The sequence below is a fragment of the Grampus griseus genome, assembly GCF_964374135.1.
Source record: "Grampus griseus genome assembly, chromosome: 9".
NCBI classification, from domain to species: Eukaryota; Metazoa; Chordata; class Mammalia; order Artiodactyla; family Delphinidae; genus Grampus; species Grampus griseus.
The window spans coordinates 40,745,171-40,768,613 of record NC_139003.1 but is presented as its reverse complement, the minus strand read 5'-3'; the positions used below and the strand labels follow the sequence as shown (position 1 = coordinate 40,768,613).

The window sequence follows — 23,443 nt, the reverse complement described above, 5'->3', positions numbered from 1 at the left end:
CAGCAAAGACGTTCTTTGATGGCATGGGGGAGGGATCTAAGTTGAAGTCTGGGAATATTATTCCAGGCGATGTAATGGAAAATGTCATTTTTCCAGTCCCTGTCCCCAGACCACTGAGCCAGTGAAGCTGAACCTCCCTTTACCAGATTTCCAAAGGGCTTGCATATCACCATAATCTGGCATTCAGAATGAAAAAGCACTCACCTTGGGAAGGGGATAGAGGTGACACAAGGGTTGGCCAGGGTCCTGTTTACAAAACTCCAGGGTGTGACACACCACATCAGCATTTACATCCGCTCTGAGCCTGGAGGGAAATAGGGCAAAACAAAGGATATTTAAAAGCTCTCAGGCATTAGGAAACAAAAGCTATTTCAAAAGAAGGTCAACTCCCAGAATGAATTCTAGTATGGCCTTTGAGTCCAGTTCCATGCAGCTGCTGGATCATAACGATTTCCTGCCACTTGCTTTCTCCTACTTTTAGAATAAGGTCCTGGGGACTCACAGCACTGAGCTGTGAGCCGGCCTCTCACACGGGCACTGTGACGCTTTTCCGGAGAAGCCGCAAATAAAATTGAGAAAGGAAAAATGGACAGAGGTGTAATTTCATGGGAACAACATTATTTTTTTTTAATTTATTTATTTAATTAATTTATTTTTGGCTGTGTTGGCTCTTTGTTGCTGCGCGCGGGCTTTCCCTAGTTGAGACGATTGGGGGCTACTCTTCGCTGTGGTGCGTGGGCTTCTCATTGCTGTGGCTTCTCTTGTTGCGGAGCACGAGCTCTAGGTGCATGGGCTTCAGTAGTTGTGGCACGTGGGCTCAGCAGTTGTGGCTCATGGGCTCTAGAGCTCAGGCTCAGTAGTTGTGGCACACGGGCTCAGTTGCCCAGAGGCACGTGGGACCCTCCCAGACCAGGGCTCGAACCGTGTCCCCCGCATTGGCAGGCAGACTCTCAACCACTGCACCACCAGGGAAATCCCAGAACAACATTTTAATGTTTACTGAGCCTTATAGCAAAAAATCTTTGATATAGCCTTAAACACCTAAAATTATCTTCTTAGATGTAATCCAAATCACCTCTTTTCCTTTTAAAGTAAATATATTTATCTTTGACTTTTTCCCCTGAGTATGGTGTAAGGATAGTGCTCTTCAAACATTTTGGTTTATGTCTGGGTTTGAAGGGGTTAAAACAAACCTTCCATATTCATTTTCTACATGCCACCCCCAACACTCTTAAACCAAGAAGAATGAGTATAATGTGCTGCTTCAAATGAAGGAACAAGTCATGTGTGGACCTTTAGTAACTTTTCCAAGTAAACTACTGACTCAAACTCAAATCAAAACAACAAAAACAAAGACTCCAGAAACATACGTTGGTAATATCTAGAGACTAATCTTGGAAGGACAGTTATAGATTCTAGAAGCTATTTTGAGGGGTTTCTTCTCAACTCACAAGATCACTTAACTGTCCCCCTTCACTGGTAGGGGTGGGTTCCTGGCAACTGTGTATATACTTCATATCTCCCACCAGTTGATTGGTCCTCATTAGACTGCAATTCAAGTAGGACCAATCAGATTCTCTCTCAGGGAAATTTGGAATTGGTATTAAAAAGTCTGACTTCATTCTGGGCTGTTCCAAGAATAGCAGGAGCTATAGTGACTGGGGACTGTAATGTCATTTCCTGCCACGAGGACAGAGCATTTGGAAAGCTAGTCTGTAGGATGGGGTTCAGGCGGCAGAACCCAACGTGTGCAGTGAGGAAGAGACTCTGTTCCTGGTGACTTCCCAGTCCTGTTTCCAGCTCTGTCTGAAGCCTGGATATTTTCCTGTCTTTAAGTTCCATGACATGCTTTAGGTGCCCTTGTAATAAATCTACTCTAACGCTTTAGGTGCCCTTGTAATAGATCTACTCTAATGCTTTAGGTGCCCTTGTAATAAATCTACTCTAACACGCTCCCCCTCCAACTATTACAGTGACTATCTCTACAGCTCCTACAATCACTACCACCATTCTTCTCTCCCTGACCCTTCTCCTCTTCCTCTTCCTTCTACTTCACAAGCAAAGCTAAGTTGTTTCTGTCTTTTTGTTTTTTTTGACTGAATGCAGTCACAGCCCACGCATGGGCCAGCCCTTGAGAAGCATTGGTGAGCCTGGCAATGCTTGGCCCTGTGACCAGGGCCTGGATGTAAGTCATTGGATCTGCTCCCTGGGTTCACTCCTATTTCTGCTTTATTCCTCCAATAACCATTCCAGCGACCCTCCATTGGGTTGTCCACTCCTCCAAGGGAGTTTTATACCTGGACATGCAGAATAAAAAACTAGATTTAGAGACATAAAACAAAAGCAAGGTGCAAACAAAACAAAATAAAACAGAAACGCATCCTGGTTTCACTTAGTGTGCATAAGTAGCACTTTTAATAGTTGCTGAACATCGAAACATCTTTAAAAGCTCTAATAATCTTAACTTTGGACTGCCAAGCAAAAAATGCGAGGAGGGGCCTTGAGTCTTAATTTATATCATGAACCTTCTTGCAGAAAGAACTGCCCCAATATTAATGAAAAGCCTATCGGAGAAAGAGAGTCCATCTCAGAGATCTTTAAATATTTTGATGTGATCCAGGAATCCCATTCCTGGGCATCTATCAGGAAAAGATGAAAACTCTAATTTGAAAAGACACATGCACTCCAATGTTCATAGCTGCACTATTTAGAATAGTCAAGATATGGAAGCAACCTAAGTGTCTATCAACAGGTGAATGGATGAAGAAGATGTGATATGTGTGTGTGTGTGTGTCTATACACACACACACACACACACAATGGAATAAAAAAGAATTAAACAATGCCATAAAAAAATGAAATAATGCCATTTGCTGCAACGTGGATGGACCCAGAGATTATCATACTAAGTGAAGTAAGTCAGAGAGAGAAAGACAAATGTTATATGATACCACTTATATGTGGAATCTAAAAAATAGTACAAATGGACTTATATACAAAACAGAAATAGACTCACAGACATAGAAAAGAAACTTGTGGTTACCAAAGGGGAAGGGGGAGGGATAAATTAGGAATATGGGATTAACAGATACACACTACCATATATAAAACAGACAAACAACAAGGTTTTACTGTGTAGCATAGGGAACTATGTTCAATATCTTGTAATAAACTATAATGGAAAATAATAAAAAAGAATATATGTATAACCAAATCACTTTGCTGTACCCCTGAAACTAAGACAATATTGTAAGTCAACTATACTTCAATTAAAAAAAGGGAAAATATTTTGATGGTCACTAGTATGTGAAAACATAGGCTGGGATCATGGCTTTCAAATTTCATTCCAGCTGAATGAGACTAACAATGTGACTGGCTAGACGGCTTTTCAGCTTTTTGTGAGCATCTGAGTTAAGACAGGAAAACGAGCTCATCATGAGAGTCATCTGCTTGGCCCCAGGGTTCCTTCATACGAGGTGGAGGGGAAGGTAACGTAAAAGTGACTAAGCTGTGGAACAAGCAGTTTGTGACACACAAGGTCCATTACCAAAGTAATGCCTACCAAGGGTCAGTAAATCAGGAGAGGGTGGCTGGTTTCACACATCTGTTCTCAACTTAATGGTTCATTTATTTAATTGATGACTGCTGTCTTTGGGGAGATTTGGTATTTTGTGGACTCAGGAGGGTAATAAATAGGGCTCTGCTTAATCTTTTTTTCTTTCAACCTAAGGCCAATATCCCATCTGTGGCAATTCAGAACCACCAGAGCTAACTCATCATATGGTGTCCAAGATCTATTCTCTTTCCCCTGCAAACAGAGCAAAATTTCAAGTAAGTGAACTTGAATATGGGAGTGGGGGTTGTGGCCCCTCATTCAGCGAGTGAGACTTGTGTTCTCTGAACTGAAAAATAGAAGAGGGGAAGTGGGTATGTGGTTTCCCTCCCCAATCCTCTAAGATCAGAGCTTTATCATCAAAAGACTGGAATTGAGAAGCACCCCTTTGCACAAGAATAGAAAGTGCTGAGCCTCAGACATCCAGACAAGTGTAAGACCATGAAATGTGCCAGATGCAAAGAAGTGGCAAAGTAGCATGTGCGCTCTTAACCAACCTTGGGACAGAAGGCTTAGGCTATACATAATTTGTGAAATCCTTAGGAAATCTCCAAACCCTTAATAACTATTCCCATCCAACATTGCCTTCCTTTTCCCGGAACTGCAAATAAGACCAAAATGGTCACATTTCAATTGACATCCTTTACTACCTTTACAGGTAACAGGGTTGTACAGGAGTGAGTCACGTGGGGAGGAAGCTTCAACACATTAGGCAGAGCTAACTAACAAGTTTAATTAGGATCATGGTAGAAGGAAGTCAATGCTGATGACTGTCATCATCATAAATCAAAAGAAGGGAGCACGGTCAGGGTTAAGTTTGAACAGACAGGTAGAGTGATAGCTTATGGCAGGGAGCAAGGACAGAGCCTTTCACACAAGGAAGCTCTCAGATTTAGACCTTTGACATCACTTTCAAAGGAGAATTTATACATTAATATATAACCACAGAGATACACTCACAGCATTGAAAGATCTTCCTCATACGACTTAACACTTTTATCTCACTTCTGGACCACACACTTTGGAGTGTACTAGGAATTTAATCATTTCTATAAATCTTGTCATTACCTTGTCAATGGCTCAGTTGTATTATTGTACTTTATATTTTTGCTATTTAAATATACGTTAGTTACCTTTAAGTTGTACCAAAATTGTTTTAAACCCTGTTTTGCATTTTTCTTCTAAACATGTTAGTAGTTTAGGCCTCTCCTGATTTCTGAAATCTTATATTCCCTAAGTTTGAAATATAAGATTTTATGATTGAGAGCATAAATAGATACCATGAAGCAAGGTGAGATGAACAGAAGACCAGCATCAGCTTTGCTATGGCAACCTCTGGCACAACAGAAGTCTAGACAAGGAAGACTGAGCACGTGGTCACTGGCTAGGCTTGGTTGCTCCCGGAAGTAGCCCCGCCCTGCCAGACCCAGGTTCTTGGGCTAATGAATGCCCGAGTACTCAGGTGTCCCACTTCCTAACAACATCCTGTGGTTCGCCTGTGGGTAGGAAATGTAACTGCTAAATAATTAGTCCATGAATCATTGAGAATTGACCTATGAAATAATGAGGAGGGATGCCCTCTGGGTTAGGAAACATTTAGTATTGGAAGCCTGAAATTCAGGTAAAACTAAATCGTAAGGTTGTCATGTTCAGGGTCTACATCAGCCCAGAACTGCATGTGATTGATTAAAATAAGCTGTAAGAAGAGGCCACCATAGGAAGAGAAATTGCTATCAGCAAACAACTAATATGGGTCCTGGAAAATTACACACAAACAAAACTAATAGTGGACGGAACCACAAAGGGGGATCATTTATTATATCTATCTTTCTTCAAAGTGGCCTCCCCCATACTAATGAGAATTAGTCACTTATGACTCTCAAAGGAAAAACTTTCTTCCCCTCCCCACCACCTATTCAGCCTCTTTCAGTGGCTTGCCAGACCCATTTTTTCTGTGACTGTTTTCCACTTACTTCTCTGGTTCCCTGATCTAGGCCCAGGAAAACCTCTCTGGCCAAGCTGATGTTTCCCCCAGAGCACCTGGCTCAGACTAGGTGTGTAAACAGATTCATTGAATAGGCTAAATTGTTTTCTTTTCTTTAGTTCATCTGTAGTGATAATTTTATTTTTATAAAGAATTCATCAATTTAACAAATGTTTACTAAAGGCTTTCTATGCTCAAGTATTGCACCAAGCCCTGGAGATACAAAGCCCCCTGCTTCCCCTTCCTCCCTCCCTTCCTCCCTCCCTCCCTCCCTCCCTCCCTCCCTCCCTCCCTCCCTCCCTTCCTTCCTTCCTTCCTTCCTTCCTTCCTTCCACATATTCAGTATTTTGCTTAAGATGAATAAGTGTAGTCTTAGTTCTCAGAAGTCTTTCAATCTAGTTATCAACTCAAAAAAGTAAATGGAGAATTAAAGTACAAACAGACATGATAAGTGCTGTTTGCAAGTGCTAGGGGTTTGCACAGGATAGGAAGAGTGTGTGTGTCTGTGTGTGTGTGTTGGGGGTATCTATCTTAGCCTAGGGAGGGTCAGGAAAGCTTCCAGAGGAAATGACCCTGGAGCTGAGGTCCAAAGAAGTAAGATATTTTTGGGGTACAGGTTTTGGATGTGCCAAGCTGAGTGAACAGCTCATGCAAAGGTCCTGAGGCAAAAACCTTCTGATGTGTGGGGAGAATTACAAGTGGTTTGGAGCATGGTGTGCTGTGGAGCAGCCAGGGATGAGTCTGAAAATGTCCTCAGGGGTCAGTTCATAAAGAGCTTTGTGTAGGGGGCTAAGGAATCCTGCAAAGGGTGTGAAAATTTTATGTTGGAGATTGCCATAATTAGTTTTGCATTAAAAAGCTATCTAGCCAGCTAGGATGTGGATTATGGACTTGCAAGGCAATGGGCAATCCTGCAGGGCTGGGGTCCTATTAGGAGGCAGTGGCAGTAATAGAGATATGAGCTAAGAAGAAGGGGTCCCTGCCTTCCAAAAACTCCCAGTCCAGGGCTCGGGAAAAATCACTGACCACAGTAAAGGGAGGGCAATATAAACAGAGGCAGGTGCACAGCACGATGGAACACTGATCATCCCTCTGGTCTGTATCATTTTAAGTTCCTTTTGTCTTTAGAATTCTGTAACTGCAGGCTACCCTTCTGTGGGGTTAGCTTCTCTGAGCCACTCTGCTCTGAGGCTAATATGAGGCATATAAAATAGGAACCATGTAAGAATGTTCACAGTAGCACTGTTCACAAGTGCCACATGTGGACAGTGCAAAACCAGAAAACAACCCAAACACCCGTCAGTGGGAGAGTGAAGAAATAGACTCTTGTAGAGACACAATGGAATATTGTGTGCAGTCAGAGTGCATGAACTACCGCAGTGACACAAATCTATGGATGAATCTTAGACATACAAATTTAAGTGGAAGTCCCCAAAGATTATGAACAATGTGATACCCTCTTCATAAAGTAAAGAAATAACCAGAATTTTAAAATATGCTTTAAAGGAATATATAAAATAAATATATTAATAATTATTTATTGTATTAGCATATATTATTTTTATGATTATAATTTATCATATTAATAAAAATATACATATATATAAAGACTATAGAAAAAGGAAACAAGAGAAAGATAAACATGGGATTTATTACTCAGGTGGAGAAAAGCTTGAGAATGAAGAGAAGGACCGTGTGGTCAGGGTAAGTTATTGTCAAGGACCTAGAATTTGCCTTGGGTGGTAATTTGGAAGCTAATTACAGTATTCAAAGTAACTAGGTAAATAACTAAAGAAGAAATACAAGAAAGCCATGTATGAATCCTTGATGAGAAAGTGCCATGAACAGGAATATGATTTATCTGATCCAGTGCTCTGAGCTCAAAAAAGAGAAAAGAAAGAAAGGAAGCAGACAGGTAATGATAAGGGCGCACATACAGGACCTTGAGGGGTGGGGCTGGAGAGAAGGCTGGGAAACCAGCAGGTGGGAGGAGAGAAGGAAAGAACCTGAGAAGCACGTGGCCCGAGAACCCAGGAGGGAGTGTAGGGCAAGCTCGGGAGAAAGGGTCAAATTCCCATGTCCCGCCACTAGGATCTTGTCACTTGTTGACATTATTGGTGAAATTGCTTCTGAAATCCTCTTGGAGAGAAACTGAGCCAGGTTGCCACACTGTAATTCAAAGGGAGCCTTTGCCTAGGATCACAAAGGATCTGAGTCAGGTTTGAATTTTCCACTATTAACAAGAACTGGAGAGATATTACGCCCTTTTACAAAAAGTACATCCAACTGGAAATGGAGCCAGCTACCTCCCAGTTTTCCTGCTTCCCCCCCATCATGTCCCAGCAACCAAATCAGATTAATGTGCTGGCATACTCACAGTTTTATGATGTCTGGTCCAAATATGCCTACCACTAAATAGCAGGTGGTCTTCAAGAACAGTTTTTCTAAGAAAAATCAGGGGAAATAAATTACTTTTCATTATGATGAATTTAACACACGAGTTAATAATGATCTTTACTAGGAACTGAAGCTAAGTGCTTAATTTATTATTAATTCAAGCGATTAATTGTAAAGGTTTGGGAGGAATGTTACAGTTAATATACGCATGAAAATATCATTTCCATCTCAGGTTTATGTAAACGGCACTTTGTTTACTGTAGATGTTAAAGACCACTAATTTTTGATAAAAATAGTTAAATTCTGGAGTCTCATTTTCTTTTGTACAGCAGGGAATGTCTGAATGTTGGAAAGGATCTCATTTGTTGATGATGACAGAAACAGGACTTGCTTTAAAGTAAATAATCTGAACTATTGCTTTGTTAAAAATATTCTTCTCTGATGTTCATTTGGGGAAAAAAGACTTTACTTTGGCTATTTAATTGTTGCTGTTGGTATTCCAGACATAAAAGGATACTAACTGTCACAGGTGTTTGCATTGCCATCTACACCAGAGAACACACACACACACACACACACACACACACACACACACACACGCACGCACACATGCAAACCCATGGCCTAGACAACCTCCTTCTCCTGCTTCCCCTGTTATGAAAATACAGGAAGGCTTTATGGGTTGGTCTGTTTGGACAAGGAAACCTGTTAAATCTCTGGTCCTGTTTCTCCAGTTTGTCAGCCGACTATGGAACCCTGGTAATTCTATGGAGGGCTTTTGCATGGTTAGGACGGATGGACTGTCCTGGGGACAAATGGGAGACCCTCCCTGAGAAAAATTTTTCTTGTCATATTTACCTCAAACTGGGCTACCAGTTGCTTGGAGAATAGGCACTATTCAGGATAAATATGGGAAAACTCTCTGGTACTTCAATTTTACTCAATGGTAAATAATGTAAATATTACTTTTATATTAAAATAGATAGTTTCATGGGACTTTTTTTTGCAATAAAGCATGAGACTTCAAACACATTATGCTTTTGAAGTAGGAACTTAAAACTAATCTTACATTACTATTGACCTTACAGAAATAAAAAGAACGATAAGGAAATCCTATGACATCTGCATGGCAGTAAATGAAAGGCAAACTACCAAAACTGACTCAAGAATAAATATACAATCTTAATAGACATACAACAAGAGATTAAATTAGTAATCGAAAATGTCCCATAAAGAAAAGTCCAGGACCAGATAGCTTCACTGGTGAATTGTACCAAACGTTTTCAAAAATCATCTGAATAGATATTCTCCAAAGAAGTTATACAAATAGCCAATAAGCACATGAAACACATCAGCTGTTAAAGGAAACGTAAATAAAAACCACAGTGAGATACCACTTGATACCCACGATGATATGTGAGAATACAAATGACAGATAAGGGTTTCCCTGGGGGCGCAATGGTTGAGAATCCACCTGCCAATGCAGGGGACACGGGTTCAAGCTCTGGTCTGGGAAGATCCCACATGCCGTGGAGCAACTAAGCCCATGAGCCACAACTACTGAGCCCGTGTGCCACAACTCCTGAAGCCCGCGTGCCTAGAGCCCGTGCTCTGCAACAAGAGAAGCCACTGCAATGAGAAGCCCGCGCACAACAACGAAGAGTAGCCCCCGCTCACCACAAGTAGAGAAAACTCATGTGCAGCAATGAAGACCCAACGCAGCCAAAAATAAATAAATAAAATAAATAAATTTATATTAAAAAAAGAGGTGGTTACTTTTATTTTTATAAAATGAAGGATAATAACAAGTATTGTTGAGGATGTGGAGAAATCAGAATCCTCATATTCTGCTGGTGGGTGTATAAAATGGTACAGCAACTTTGGTAAACAGTCTGACAGTTCCTCAAATGGTTAAATATTGAGTTGCTATGTGAGCCAATAAGCCGACTCCTAGGCCCAAAAGAATTCAATATTTATATACCCACACAAAAACTTATACATGAATGTTCATAGAGGAATTATATAAAATAGCAAAGAAGTGGAAATACCTCAACCCAAATGGCCATTAACTACTGAGTGGATGAACAGAATGGGCTATCTACACACAACAAAATATTATTCAACTATAAAGAGTAATGACTTTCTGATACATGCTACAACATGGATGAACTTAAATACATTATGCTAAGTGAAAGAAATGCATTTCTACGATTCCATTTACATGAAATGCCTAGAATAGGCAAATTCACAGAGGCATAAAGTCGATTAGTGGTCGCTTAGCGCTGGCGAGAATGGATGTTTGGGAGGTGACGGCTAAGGGGCATGGAGGTCCTTTTCAGTTTAATGAAAATGTTCTAAAATTAATGGTGTCGATGGATGCACAACTCTGTGAATATACTAAAAACCACTGAATTATACACTTTAAATGAGTGAATTGTATGGCATGTGAATTAAATATCAATGCAACTGTTATAAAATAAAAACAGCACCCCTTGGGTGTTCCTCCTTAGGGGTGTCAAAAAAGCTCTGATGTCCCAAGTCTCAGACACCAGGGTTTCAGCACCAGCTAGCTGGCTTCTGACCTTGGTCAGGCTGCTTCCCCTTCTGGGTTTCAGTTTCCTCATCTGAAAAATGTAGGAGTAGGATTCAGTTCAGTTCCCTTCACTGTCTTGGAAGCTTGGAGGATTATGTAACTGACATTCAAAATTACGTGAACTTGCAAAGTACTTTGGAAATGAGTTTCCAGTATCGTTAATGTAAAACTAGTTTAGCCGAGAGCAGAGCAATTTAAAAATCGACACCAGGGTGTTCTTTGATATACTTGCAGTGCTGCCTGAAAGGCAGAGAACATTTTTCTTTTTTCTGGTAAAATAAGAGGTATTTGCATGTGTGTGTGTGTATTTTTTATAGAACATTATTTTGCTCAAGTTGAAGTGAGTGGCAGCAATGTTCTCCTCACCCTCTGTGCAGGGCCATCTGAACAACCAGTTTTCTCAAACAGATTCTGTGATGGTTAAGAATGAGAGGCTCCTGCAGAGATGGCTAATGTGGGACAAGAGATGGGCCTCTGAGAGCTAAACTTTAGATCAACACAGAAGGGTGCAGAGCAGAGAGAGGCAAAGTCTCTAGAAAAAGCCAGACAGGGCCCAGTCAGCCATGATCAGATGGTAACCTGTTACTGCTACAACTGAAGAAAAGACTGGCACTAACATAGTGCTAGTAACCTATCTGATATAAAATGTATACAGTTAAACCTTGCCCATGACCAGGAAGGTACAAGAGCATTTAATTTCTACAGAATCAAAAGGACTTGGAACAGCATAGGGAAAAAAAAAGTATGGCTATTCCCAAGGGCAAAGGAAGGTTAAAAAAGGAACGATAGGTGTATCCACATATGTGGGTGTAAATAAAATCTAGAACATCCCAAGCTGTAAGTCACTTTTATGTTTATCATCACTTCGTTTCTCATAAGAAACTTTTGAGGGGGTGGTTATTTTTACCCTCATTCTATGGGAAGGAACTTTGAGGTTTAGAGAGGTAAGGCTGCCCAAGAGCACTGTGGTTCAGTAAGAGATTAAAGTCTTCTACCCCAAAAGCCCAAACTATTTGTAGTATGCATTTCAACGTACTTAGGACATGTTATTTGATGCCTCATCTACCTCAGGTATGGCAGGTATACACTAACTACTCATTAGAAGTTTGCAGCACAGTGAGGTGAACTGACCACTGAGAGAGTTTTGTAGCTATGTGTTCTGGGCTGCATGTAGATTTTCAGAACCTACAGAATGTGAGGAGAGTTGCCTTCCTCATTTTAAGACGACATGAGTTTTTAGCTATCATACTCCACGGAGATAAGATTTCTGCACAGGTGACCCAGGAAACTGAAATTCTAGCAAGAATCTGAGGGCATATGAGTCTACTGACCCCTGGTGAGAATGATTCCATTAATCATTTTTCCATTAACAATTCTGAGATTCTTCCAAGGTGTTTACTAGTGAGAGCCAGAGGCAAATGCAGTGGGTGAAACTGAAGGTCAGAAATACTTTGCACAATTCGAAAAAATTGTCTTCCCAGGCATCAGAAAGGCCTGCATGATTTACTGAGTGATTATTCTCAAGAATGTTGCTTGCATGGTTTCTCTGCTTTAGCTTTGGAGATAAAAGCAGTACTACTTAAAAATAATTTCTAAAATAATAACTGTTTGTTGCTGTGCACATTTTGGCTTTCCCTCTCTCCCATTCTCACCAGACAGAAGGCAATACTGGGTGCAGGCAGCCACTGTGGACCAGGCCTATTATGTTTTCTAGAAGGAGAAATATTTAGCTAAGGGTCAGACTATCTTTGTCACCCTATACCATTCACGTGACCATTCTGTGCACCCTTTCCTATCCACAAAATGGAAACAGTAACGCCAACCCTGCCCTGATGTCTGTCAGGTGAAAGAGCCTTTAATCCGAACTGAGTACTTTATTTCTATCTAGAGGTGAATATTAATTAATAAAATGAAAATAACTCCAAATAGCCTTATTCATCCTTTGAAATGCCTCCAATTAAAAGGTAACTCTCCACTGAAATACCAACTTTCCTTCCCTTGGCAAAGTGCTAGCCTCTCTTTTGCCAGCATCTGACTTTTCAACTTCTCACTTTACCTCAGCAGACTAAAATTTTCTGTTATGAGTCAAAAGGAGCCAGGGTGGAACCTTGAACACCAGCAATCTTGGTTCATGTTGTTTTGTATTTTGCTGGTACTTTGGGACAGGATCATCTGAGAAATAAGATTTTTACTCAGCCTTTCATCTTTGAACAACACAACTTTGCTTAAAAAGAGAAAATCAAACTCAAGGTAAAAATGGTGATATCTGTCAGTGTGGTCTATTACACAGAAATGACAACAATCAAAACAAGTCTTAATGACGATTATGACTTTTTAATTTTTCTTCCTTTTTGTAAGATGGTAATAACATTCTTCTTTCTCTAATTCAGAGATGTGAAAATATAAAGCAAGGTTTATAATAGGTTTTGAATGTCCAATAAAAATGGGGATGGATAAATAAAATATGGGACGTTTATATGGTGAAGGACTATAGAGTAATTAAGAGGCTTGACCTAAGTCTATATATGTCTTGACACATATAGATCTCAAAAACATAATGGTGAGTGAAAAGCAGAAGTTGCAGAGTCGTATATACAGTAATCATTGATATAAAACTACAGTCCCCACAAGGGAGGATTCTGGAAAGATGATGGTGGAGGCAGCAGAGTTTGGGAATTTCACTGAATCTCTACAAAAAAAAAAAAAAAATAGAGCTTCTAGATAGGAAAACCAAAACCCCATGGACGATACTTACAACAAAACTAGATATCTCCACGAACCCCAGAATACAATTAAGGCAACGATAAAACACTCACAATCATGAGACTTAAGGGTTATCAACATCAGTGTGGGAGAAAGTAAAGGGAAGCCAAGGGATGAATAGCAGAATCTCCAAAATAGCCCACAGGTATTGATGACAAAGTGTGGTGGGCCAATGAAGAACAGCCCCAGATTTATATTAAAATCAGCTGAAACTGGGAGGGGGTTTGCCCACTGCAGTAGCAGATGAGTGCAAAGGACTCAAGGTTATAAAGACTAAGGGGTTTGAGTGGTCAGGCATTTACAAATTCTAGAAAATGATCTACCAGACCTCCCTTCCAGGACAGGGTCCACACTGAGGGGAAACTAGCGGGTTTGGAATCAAAACTGAGTTGGATAGAAGCAAAGTAAAGAGAAAATCCAGGCAAAAGTGTGCAGAGAGACAGAACCAGAAAATTTCAAAATGCAAGCAGCCATGTGTTTCTTTACTAACTTTTTAACACTACACAAAAACAATGGAAGAAGGAGCTCTGTGCATTTGCAGAAGCTACCCTGAGCCACTTCTCTTTCTAAGAGTTTTTGAAAACTAATTTCACATAAAAATGAGCAACAGATATGTATCTAGGTCAACTCCCATACAAAGTTATTATAAGAAAAAAAAAAGAATAAGGAACAGAATCACATCCTTACAGATAGCAAAAGCATGCCAGAAAATCATGCCAAAAAAAGGATTAAAACATAACAGTATTTTAAAATGAGTGAGAAGCATTAATAAAATGGTATAAGACATGAAAGAACAACAGAAATCAGAATTGGAAAAACTCAGGTATGGAAATAAAAGAACTCAGGGAAGAAAACAAGATTGTAAAAGTAATGAAATCTAAGTTAGAATGAACACGAGAGGAAGGGAATACAACAGCTGACGTTTTAAGAGAAATAGAATATGAAAAAGAGGAAAACTTTCAAGATAAAAAATAAATGAAGTGATAAAAAGTATTCATTCAAGAGATAGGCAAAATCGTGAATACAGGCAAAGAAGATTTAAAATATGGTTATTAGAAACCCAGACAAAGAAAACCAAATCAAGGAAACTGACCAAATACTAAAAACTTTCCTGAAATTATAAAAAATGTATTTGAAACCACATATTAGTTTCAAAATGAGAGAATAAGAGCACACTGCATGCCTGAGAATGTCAATATACAACAGCCGACGCCAAGACATAGTCTAGTTAGATGACTAAATTTTATAGAAGAAAAAAAAATTCCTTTAAACTAGGCAAAGTGACTTATAAGAAAAAGAAAATTAGATTATCATTACGCTTTTAAATAACATATTTAAGACACTTAGGGAAAGAAACTGTGCCAAGGTTTTTTTGGGTTTTTTTTTTTGGCCACACTCTGTGGCATGTGGGATCCTAGTTCCCCGACCAGGGATTGAACCCAAACCTCCTGCAATGGAAGTGTGGAGCCTTAACCACTGGACTGCCAGGGAAGTCCCTGCCAAGGATTTTTATATCCGGAAAAACACTGACTTTCTAATGTAAAGGACAAGCCAGCTTGTTATCAACGTGCAAGAATTCAGGGAATATTATTCTCATGAGTCCTTCCTGAGGAATGAACTTTAGACAGCACCTCGACTAGAGAGGCATCTGCATAAGGGCTGGTGGTGAACATCAATCTTACAGTTGCTGATGGAACTAAAACTAAATGAAGATGAAAAGGAATGTATATATTGTACGTAATGGCCATATACTCAAATAATGGAGAAATGAGGCTATCATATGTGTAAAGAATGATAGGTAAATGAGTAATTATGAGATATTTTAATTCTATCAATCCCCCGGTCCTTGAGAGTTAGGACTTTGAGTGTGGAAAGAAGATACAGATATGATACAGAAGAAACTAAGAAAAAAAAAAATCCTGCAGTCCTGAATTTGAATTTGAAGTGTCAAAATGAACTCATATATTTTATATTAAAATAATATATGTAAATGTATATATGTATGTTTTCTATCATTGTCAACAGAAGAAGTCTAGAAAGAATGACCAACTGAGTAGCAATGACATTCCTATGCACCCAGATCATGGTCTTAATACTATTTCCCACTAAAAGAAACCAGAGCTTCTAAGAAATGACTGATTTCAAGCCTGGGGTTGGAAATGTACAAGACAGGCTGGAACAACTTGTCACACTAGTTCGTGAGGAAGCTACAAAGACTACTTAGACTTATGTCGAAAGGACCCAGGAGCCAACTTGAAGTTCCTACTGGTCAAAGATGAGAGAATTTGAGCTTTAAAGGGATAATAGTTGAAGTAGTCTGAAACTCATCAAATGTGTATAAATTCATGAGTTCATAATGATACTTTAAAGAAAACCAAGTGACTACTTTGGGATGATACTATAAAGGCAATGAGTTATTCGAAAACTGGCAAGTAAAACAAAAGAATCAAGCATTTATCCTGCCTTTCTTAGAATGAATAATAGTACCATTAGGAACTGTGGGGAAAAACATCCCTAAGCTATGATGATGATGAGAGAAACTGTCTCTAATATATTTCAACTACTAAAGGAAATATAATTGATAGATTAGAATAGCACCATTTTGCAACCTCCAATGACCTGATAGACCTAGTCATAGAGCATCAACAGCTGCTAATATCACAAAAATAGAAAAGAGAAAACCACTTATGATGGCCTCCTGTTGAAAGAAAACACCATCACTTATAGCCTTGCCAAAGAAATCAAACTGGAGTCTCATCAAGCCTCTGGATCTAGCTGCCAATTTTCAGGAAATACAGAGCACAGAGAAACATATTCAATCATACCACAGGGATGCCATCAGCAAAATGCAGAAACTCTACACGACAGATTCCACAGCTAAATTACAAGGAAAAGGAAGGGATGGAAAGGAAACTGGTAGATTAAAATCGACTTAAAAGACACATCAAAAATTTAAAAACTAGGCAAGACTATGGTGTCTGGAGATACGCAGTTGGGTGATAAAGCTATAAAGCAATACGAGGAAATGATTATAGTAATCTTCAGGATGTTGTTTTTTTAGGGGGGAGGAGGAATTTATGATGGGTTGAGGCATGTGGATGGGACTTTTGGAGCAGCTACCTATCTGTTCTTTCCTGACCTGTGCTATGTTTACAAGGGTGTTCTTTCAATAACTGATAAAGCTCTACATTTATTTTGTGTTTTTTAAATTTGTTTCCTTTTATCAAGAAAAGGTTAAAAAATTATCCACAGACAATACTACACATAGTCTATGGATTCATACAAGTGAATGTAAAAGTATAAAATTTGCCAAACCCAATGCCCATCAAGTTCCTATGAGTGGTTCCATCTAGGGAGGAGGTAGGAAAATGTAACTGGGAGTGGGGGAGGCCAAAGGGCATTTCAAGTTTATTCGTTACCTTCTAATTCTGTGGAAATATGTCAAAATCTTAGCAATGGTCAAACTGGGACATTGCAAACACATGTATTTGTGTATTATCCTCTCCCAGTCTTTATTTTTGAATTCTAAAAAAATGAGCTTATGAGTATACATTGAGACTGCATGCAATAAATTTTCTGAAAATGTTTTGATGCAATTGACACAACGTCTGTTAAATCAAATATAAAATCGTCATGAGTCCAACTACCTTACTTAAAAATAATAATGTAGGCATCTTTGAAGAATTAGTTCCTTAACATTAAGTGAATGAAAATTTGACTCTCAAAGAAGTTTATTCATTGTGATTGTACACCTAACAGTATTCTATAAGAGAAATAGCGTCAATATTTTCTTTCTGCTGAGAGTGTAAAAAACTATACAATTTGTTTAAACCACCAATCATTTCCTTCTTTTGCAGGATGTGTAAAGGATTTTATAGAAATCCAGTTCAAATCAATGGAATGTCCCCAGATTATTTTCCCATTTGGAGTTTTAAGATCCATTGTCTCCTCCGCCTAAATAAAGCTCTGTGTTAGAAAGGAGGTGCTTGCATCTGAGAATGTGTGTGTGGTTAAATTAACATAAATCATTGAAAATTATTCATTATTCATAATTTTGACCTTCTCGGTACTTAAGGCCATGATCACCAGGTGGGCAAATCATTATAAATGTGACACATAAAACAACAATCGGCCATTCTACATTTTATTCCCCGAATGTCCACAACAATCTCATTCTGCCATGAGAGAGAATGAATGTCAGGGGAAAAAAACTGCCTCAAGTATTTTTTTGTGTCTTCCTTTTAATTTCTATGAGTTCCATAAGAATATCAACTCACAGAAATAACACAATCAGATTCTCCTCTGTGAGCACATGTAGGGTATCAACTCACTCGTGATGGCTCATGAATGAAAAAGAAACGCAGACCCACAGCCAAGTGAGCCTTTCTGTATTTACCAGGCAAGTAGCTGCACAGTCTCTCCATTGAGGTCTGGACCGTTGAGTTGTGAACTTGAGCAAGCTGTTCAATCACAGACACCACCAGCACACACCCTGCAAGGGAGCAGAAATCAGCCACGTCACATAGAAAGCTGTGCTGGAGGGCTGGGGGAAAGAAAGCGGATATACGTGTGTCCTTAACAACACAAACCTTTCTAAAACAGAGAACTTTTCTTTGCCATCAACCATGTACGTGAATGCACTGAGTTGTAGTGAAATATGAAGTGTGGTAAGAAGATTGTGTATCTGGGCGTCAGAAAGACTGGCTACCAGCTTCCCTTTGTCACTTGTAAGCTATGTGACTTCGGGGAAGTAACTGAATCTTGCTTTATTTCCATTCCTTTTTGATCACTATCTCCTGTAAATGGGCAGATAGTGCACGGAGGACATTTACAGGAGATGGTGCATGGAGGACAGCCACCACTGAGGAGGAGCTCAGTGGACAGCGGCTCCTTTCCTGTCCCCTCTCCTTCCCTTCTGCAGGACAGCTTCACTGTGAGTAAGATCATTCTCACCCTACACATTCTCAGCCCGTGACCTACGGTCAGATTTTTAATGGTAGCAAAGCAGCGGAAATTGCCCAACATTTGGAGTCAGAAGACCTGGGATTGAGTCTTGCCCTTGAATCCTGGATTTACCACCCATCCTTTCCAAGCCTTGTTTTCCTCACTGCAAAGTAAATAGTTTCCCAAAGGGCTGCTGTGATGATTAAATGAAATAAAAGTGCAAGTGAAGGTCCTTTGAAATCATACACTATTGTAAAATATTATTTTACCTCCCAGCTATAAAGCACTCGGCTTGAAAGCATGTACCAATATGATAAGTGTCTAGAAGGAACCTTGGATTAAATTAGGAATATATTCCTTAAGCTACCTTGATGTATGATAAGTGTGAAGGCTCAGAACTGCTAGGCTAATACCCCTAGAAGTTTCTATCACCAACCTTGATCTCCTAAACTGCTAGGGAAGCCCAAACCTCCTTTGTCCAAAGGGAGGGGACTCTTCTGTACGCAAGAGGTTGGTTGGTCAAAGATAAGTAAGCCTGAGAAGAAATTGTTAGGCTTCATTTGGATAGGAGGAGTAGCACTTATTGGCAGAGGTTGGTTTCCAAGGAGGCAAAAGAAGGATTACATCCAAAGTAAAGAAGTTCCAGGGTGCCTGGCCCAGAAGTAAGCTCACTGCTATCCACCTGCTCAAGGAGCTGGGGACCCAAGTTCACATGCAGTGTCATTAAAGCCAAATTCCCACTAGGAATCCTTGAGGGAAAGTGGCTGATAACAGATGTGAATATTACAATTGGGCATTTCTTTAAACCTCCCATAAAATGAGAGATTGGCAACAAAAAGGGAGAGATTTCCACCTTTCTAGACACTGCAACACCTGAGCAGGCTCTGGCCTCATTTGTTCTGTACCCTCTGGTACAGCTGGGCAAAGCTGGGCTCACCAAATCTGTGATAACCATAGTCTTACTGCTCTGGGAGCACCTACTTCTGGGACATTTATCAACATCAGTTACCAAGGTTGATTTGATGTGCTTTTAGCCTAATCCATGCATTGAGGGTTTTATTACATTGCAATGAATTCAGTAGCTGATACTTATTAGCACTTTACAGCCTAAAAAGCATTTTCATATCTATTTTGTTTTATTTTAAAAATAACTTTTCAAAAAAGATAGATGCAATGCAATCTCATTGCAGAAAAATTTTAAGATACACAACAATGTAAAAAAGATAAACATCACTTAAATCACCCAGAGATAAACCAATTTCACTTTTATTTTAAATATATAAAATATGTTTAATATATGGGCATATTTTCAACATTTATAATGCACTATTACACCTTGATTTATGTCCCTGCTAATCACCTGCTAAGTTAGGTGGAGCAAAATACATTTTAATAACTGCAATTGAAAATAATTATAAGTAATTATACTGCAATGTGACAAGAGGATGCAATGTGGTATAGTTGAAAAGGGAGAAGCTTTGGAATAAAAAATAAACTTTTTTTTTAAACAAGGTTCAAATACTGGATCAGTCACTTAAAATGGTGTAACTCTGAACAAGTTACCTACCCTTCTGGAGCCTCTTTTTAAGAATTTAGAGTTAGAGCATAAGTTCCTTGAGGGCAGGAATGGGGTCTTAGTATCTCTAACTTTGAGTGCCTGACATAAGAGCCTGGTTTGGAGGAAGGAGATGAGAGATGTTGGCTGACTTGAAGCCAACTGACTGGAGAACCAACCGGGGGACACTTCAGTTGTCACTTGCTGGGGACCTCCATGGGAAACGGTTAATGGATGCAACTGAATTTGTGTTCTGGCTCGGTCATCCCACTGACGACATTGCTTACTGTTTGTTCCATCTCATTACAGGAAAAGGCTCCACTTTTCATCCTGGTGTGAAACAACCAGCGCCCTCTCTTAAGTCAACCAGCAGATTCTATAGCAAATGGTCATGGTGTGTAGCTCAGGATCAAAGAAGAACGCGGTGGAGACTGGGTTGAGACCTTGAATAGCAATCACTTCATACGGAGTCTCATCAATGAGCTGCAGCATCTGGCGCCCAGAATGGACTTGAAACACAGGTATGTATTTATCTTCATCCTTGGAGTGGAAGGATGAATGCAAAGAGAATTGTGCTGCTTGAGACCAACCTGCTCCTTTGTACTTACAGACGTGGGCTTTTCTTTCACTCAGAGCAATGCCAACAAGGACTCATGACTTTTGTGACTCCTTAGCACTGCTGGCTAAAATTGGAGATCATTAGGTAAATAAAAAGGAACCAAGAAAAAGTCAGCTGTCTCTGAAGATTGGGTGGATCTTGCCACCATCGCCACTCTGCCTAGTGAAGAGTTATTATGATCAAAAGGACCCTGCAGAAAAGCAGGTAATGGGGCTTGAAATATGTAAACGCCCATGTTGGGCTCAGCTTTGATTTGAGTCCTGCTCACCTGGACATCCCTGCCCATTTCCAGCGAGCTCAACTCCCATTGGATTGTGAATTTAGGGTCTGCAGTGAGGTGCGTCCTGAATCCTTTAGCAGCAAGAATGGAGACATTGACTTTGCTATAGTTTCTAATAAGAGCTTTTACTGTCTTGACAGGCTAAAACAATGTTTTTCCTTGGAGAAATGCATGTGCAGAGTAATTCCTCCCCTTATAGACTATTCTCTGGCTGCGAATAAAAGGCCTGGGTCTGCTAAAGCAAGTTTGTCCAAGCAACTGTTCATTTAGGAAGTGATGAGAGTGGGTGAGAACTATGTATTTTGCTCAGTGGTCACTATCTGAAATTTCAGATAGTGAAATTATGGAAATGGAAATATGGAGATATGGAAAATCTCTTCTCACCTGGCAACTGAAAATAATGAGTATAATAGAAACAGACACCCCTGATATTGTAGGAAAAGAAGCAAATAGGCCAGAATAAAAACACCTGCCACTGCAATCAGCTTCTAGACACACATCTCAGGTAGACTGCAGACTGTACCACGGAATCCTTTTGAAATGAAACAGAACTCTTGAAACTCTAATTATAATCATATCTGTGCTGGCTGGAAATTCAGCCAACTGCAGAGAGCAGTCTAGTAGATTTCTCATTTGTCTGAAGCCTACACTTCATTGAGAAGCCTTGAAAGCACCTGGCAGTTGTCAGAACCAGGGTCGGCGTGACTACACTCCATTTTTGACCCTGAGTCAGGGCATAAATAATTCATCACATGGCTAGAATGTTCTCTGCAGATTTCAAAGGGTTTTGCATACATTATCATCTCATTCAAACTTCTGAACAACTCACAGATGCAGGAATTACTGTTCTTATTATCGTATAGACCAGCAATCGGAGGCTCAGAGAGCTCAGATGCCTTGCCAATTATGGAGCTAGTGAGCAGGGGAGCTGGGACTGGAACACAGTATGTGTTGAGTCCAGGCACCATGCTGAGCTATGAGTACACGCAGAGAACAAACAGATACGATTCCTGCCCTCTCAGAGATCATACTCTATTAGGGAAAAATGATTGTAAACACGTAAGCACGCGTGCAATTATAAATAATTTTAGGTACTATGAAGAAAAGGAACAAGGTGAAGTAACAGAGGGCAACAAGGACGAGGTGGTATGAACATTAACTAGAGCTGATAGAGAGAGAAGGCTTCTCTGAAGAACACACACAAAAACGGCTCATATAATGGAAAGGAGCAAGCAGGGTGAGCAGCCAGGCAGGCTTTGTAGGTAGGAGGAACTGGTGCCTACCTTACGGCAATGAGACTGGGAAAACCTGACATTAGGAGATGCGATGCAGGCACAGGTGGAGGTCAAGTCTGTGGGTTTTGTAGATGGCAAAAGAGGTAGGGATTCAACCTGAGAGGAATGGGAAACTATGAATGGGCTTTGTGGAGAGGGCTGCTACTATGTGATCTGTGTCTTTAAAATATCATGCTGGCTGTCATGAGGAGGAAGGATCTTGGGGGCGGAGAGATGAAGAAGGAGGCTATTTTGGTCCTGGAGAGAGGTGATCGCTGATTGGATAGAGTAATGAGTGGCAGTGGGGATGGAGGAAAATGGGCAAATCTGGAATCTGTTATGGAGGCTGACCCGATTGGATTTATTAATAAATTGAGGAGAAATGTGAGAATCAAGGATGACTCTTGTTTCTGGTTTGGGCCCTAGAGAAGCGTAGAGCACAGGTTTTAGAGTCACACCACACCTGGATTTGGGCCCCTGCACCCCTGTTGGACCAGCATGACATTATCAAGTGCATTCCTCACCTGATCCCTCTCTCCCCACCCAATGCCCCTCCACAAACACCTAAATTCTGTTCTCAGATTTCGCTAATCGGGTGGGAGCAGAGGATATAGTTTTATATGTTGTAATTCTAATCAACAACTTTTATCCCAGATCTTTCTCATGTTGGTGAAGAGAAAAGGAAATAAGAAAGAAAGGTAGGAAAACAATCACCCAAAATGATCCTACAGCCAGCTTTTTTTCCCTAAGATATTAGTTATCAAGCCAGAGATGGCAGCACACAGCCCAGGTATGAACACTGAACCTTCACTTTTTCTTCTGCATCCTACTCTCAGTCTGGACATGGATAGGGAGAGTGGGTAGGAGAAGAAAAGAGAGTGGAAGGGAGGAAAGAGAAGGGAGAAGTTATGGTACAGCAGAGACTGAAGAATTTGTGGTTCAGACAGACCTGGATTCAAATCTTGCTTCTATTACTTATGAGCTGTTGTATTTGGCAGGACGGTTAAACTCTCTGAACCCAGATTTTGGCACCCACAGAATAGAAAAATAAAGCCCTCTTGTGTGGTACATTAAAAATGGCCACAGACTTTTTATACTTCCTCCCAGGAAGAGGTGATATCTATTTTCCAGGCTTTGAATCTGGTCTTGTGACCTTGCTTTGATCAGTAGAATATAGAAGTGAGAGCATGTCAGGTCCAAACCTAGACCTCAAGAGGCCTTGCATCTTCCCTTTTGCCCTTTTAGACCTTCTCACTAAGCTGAGGGCAAGTGGAGACGGAGCAGCCTCAGGCAAAAAAGGTCAGAGTCTGTTCTTCCTGAAGTTCAAGCAGTTTTTCAAGAATAAACATTCCTCAATTCATTGTGTGCCATTGGTTGATTTTTAGTGTCCTGAAATGGTTGCTTGTGACGGTCTTTCCAGT

At 40.1% G+C, this 23,443-nt stretch overlaps 1 protein-coding gene across 1 annotated transcript in view; it reads right to left on the bottom strand.

Annotated features, from left to right (window-relative positions):
- The window catches only part of AOAH (acyloxyacyl hydrolase), a 170,805-nt gene that overhangs the window by 141,913 nt on the left and 5,449 nt on the right, over window positions 1-23,443 (bottom strand). Inside the window, exons 2-4 of the mRNA XM_082662092.1 lie at window positions 17,747-17,842; window positions 7,975-8,041; window positions 205-304 (exon numbers count right to left, since the gene is read on the bottom strand). Of these exons, the coding sequence (XP_082518218.1) occupies window positions 205-304; window positions 7,975-8,041; window positions 17,747-17,842 (263 nt within the window). The remainder of the gene's footprint in view (window positions 1-204; window positions 305-7,974; window positions 8,042-17,746; window positions 17,843-23,443) is intronic.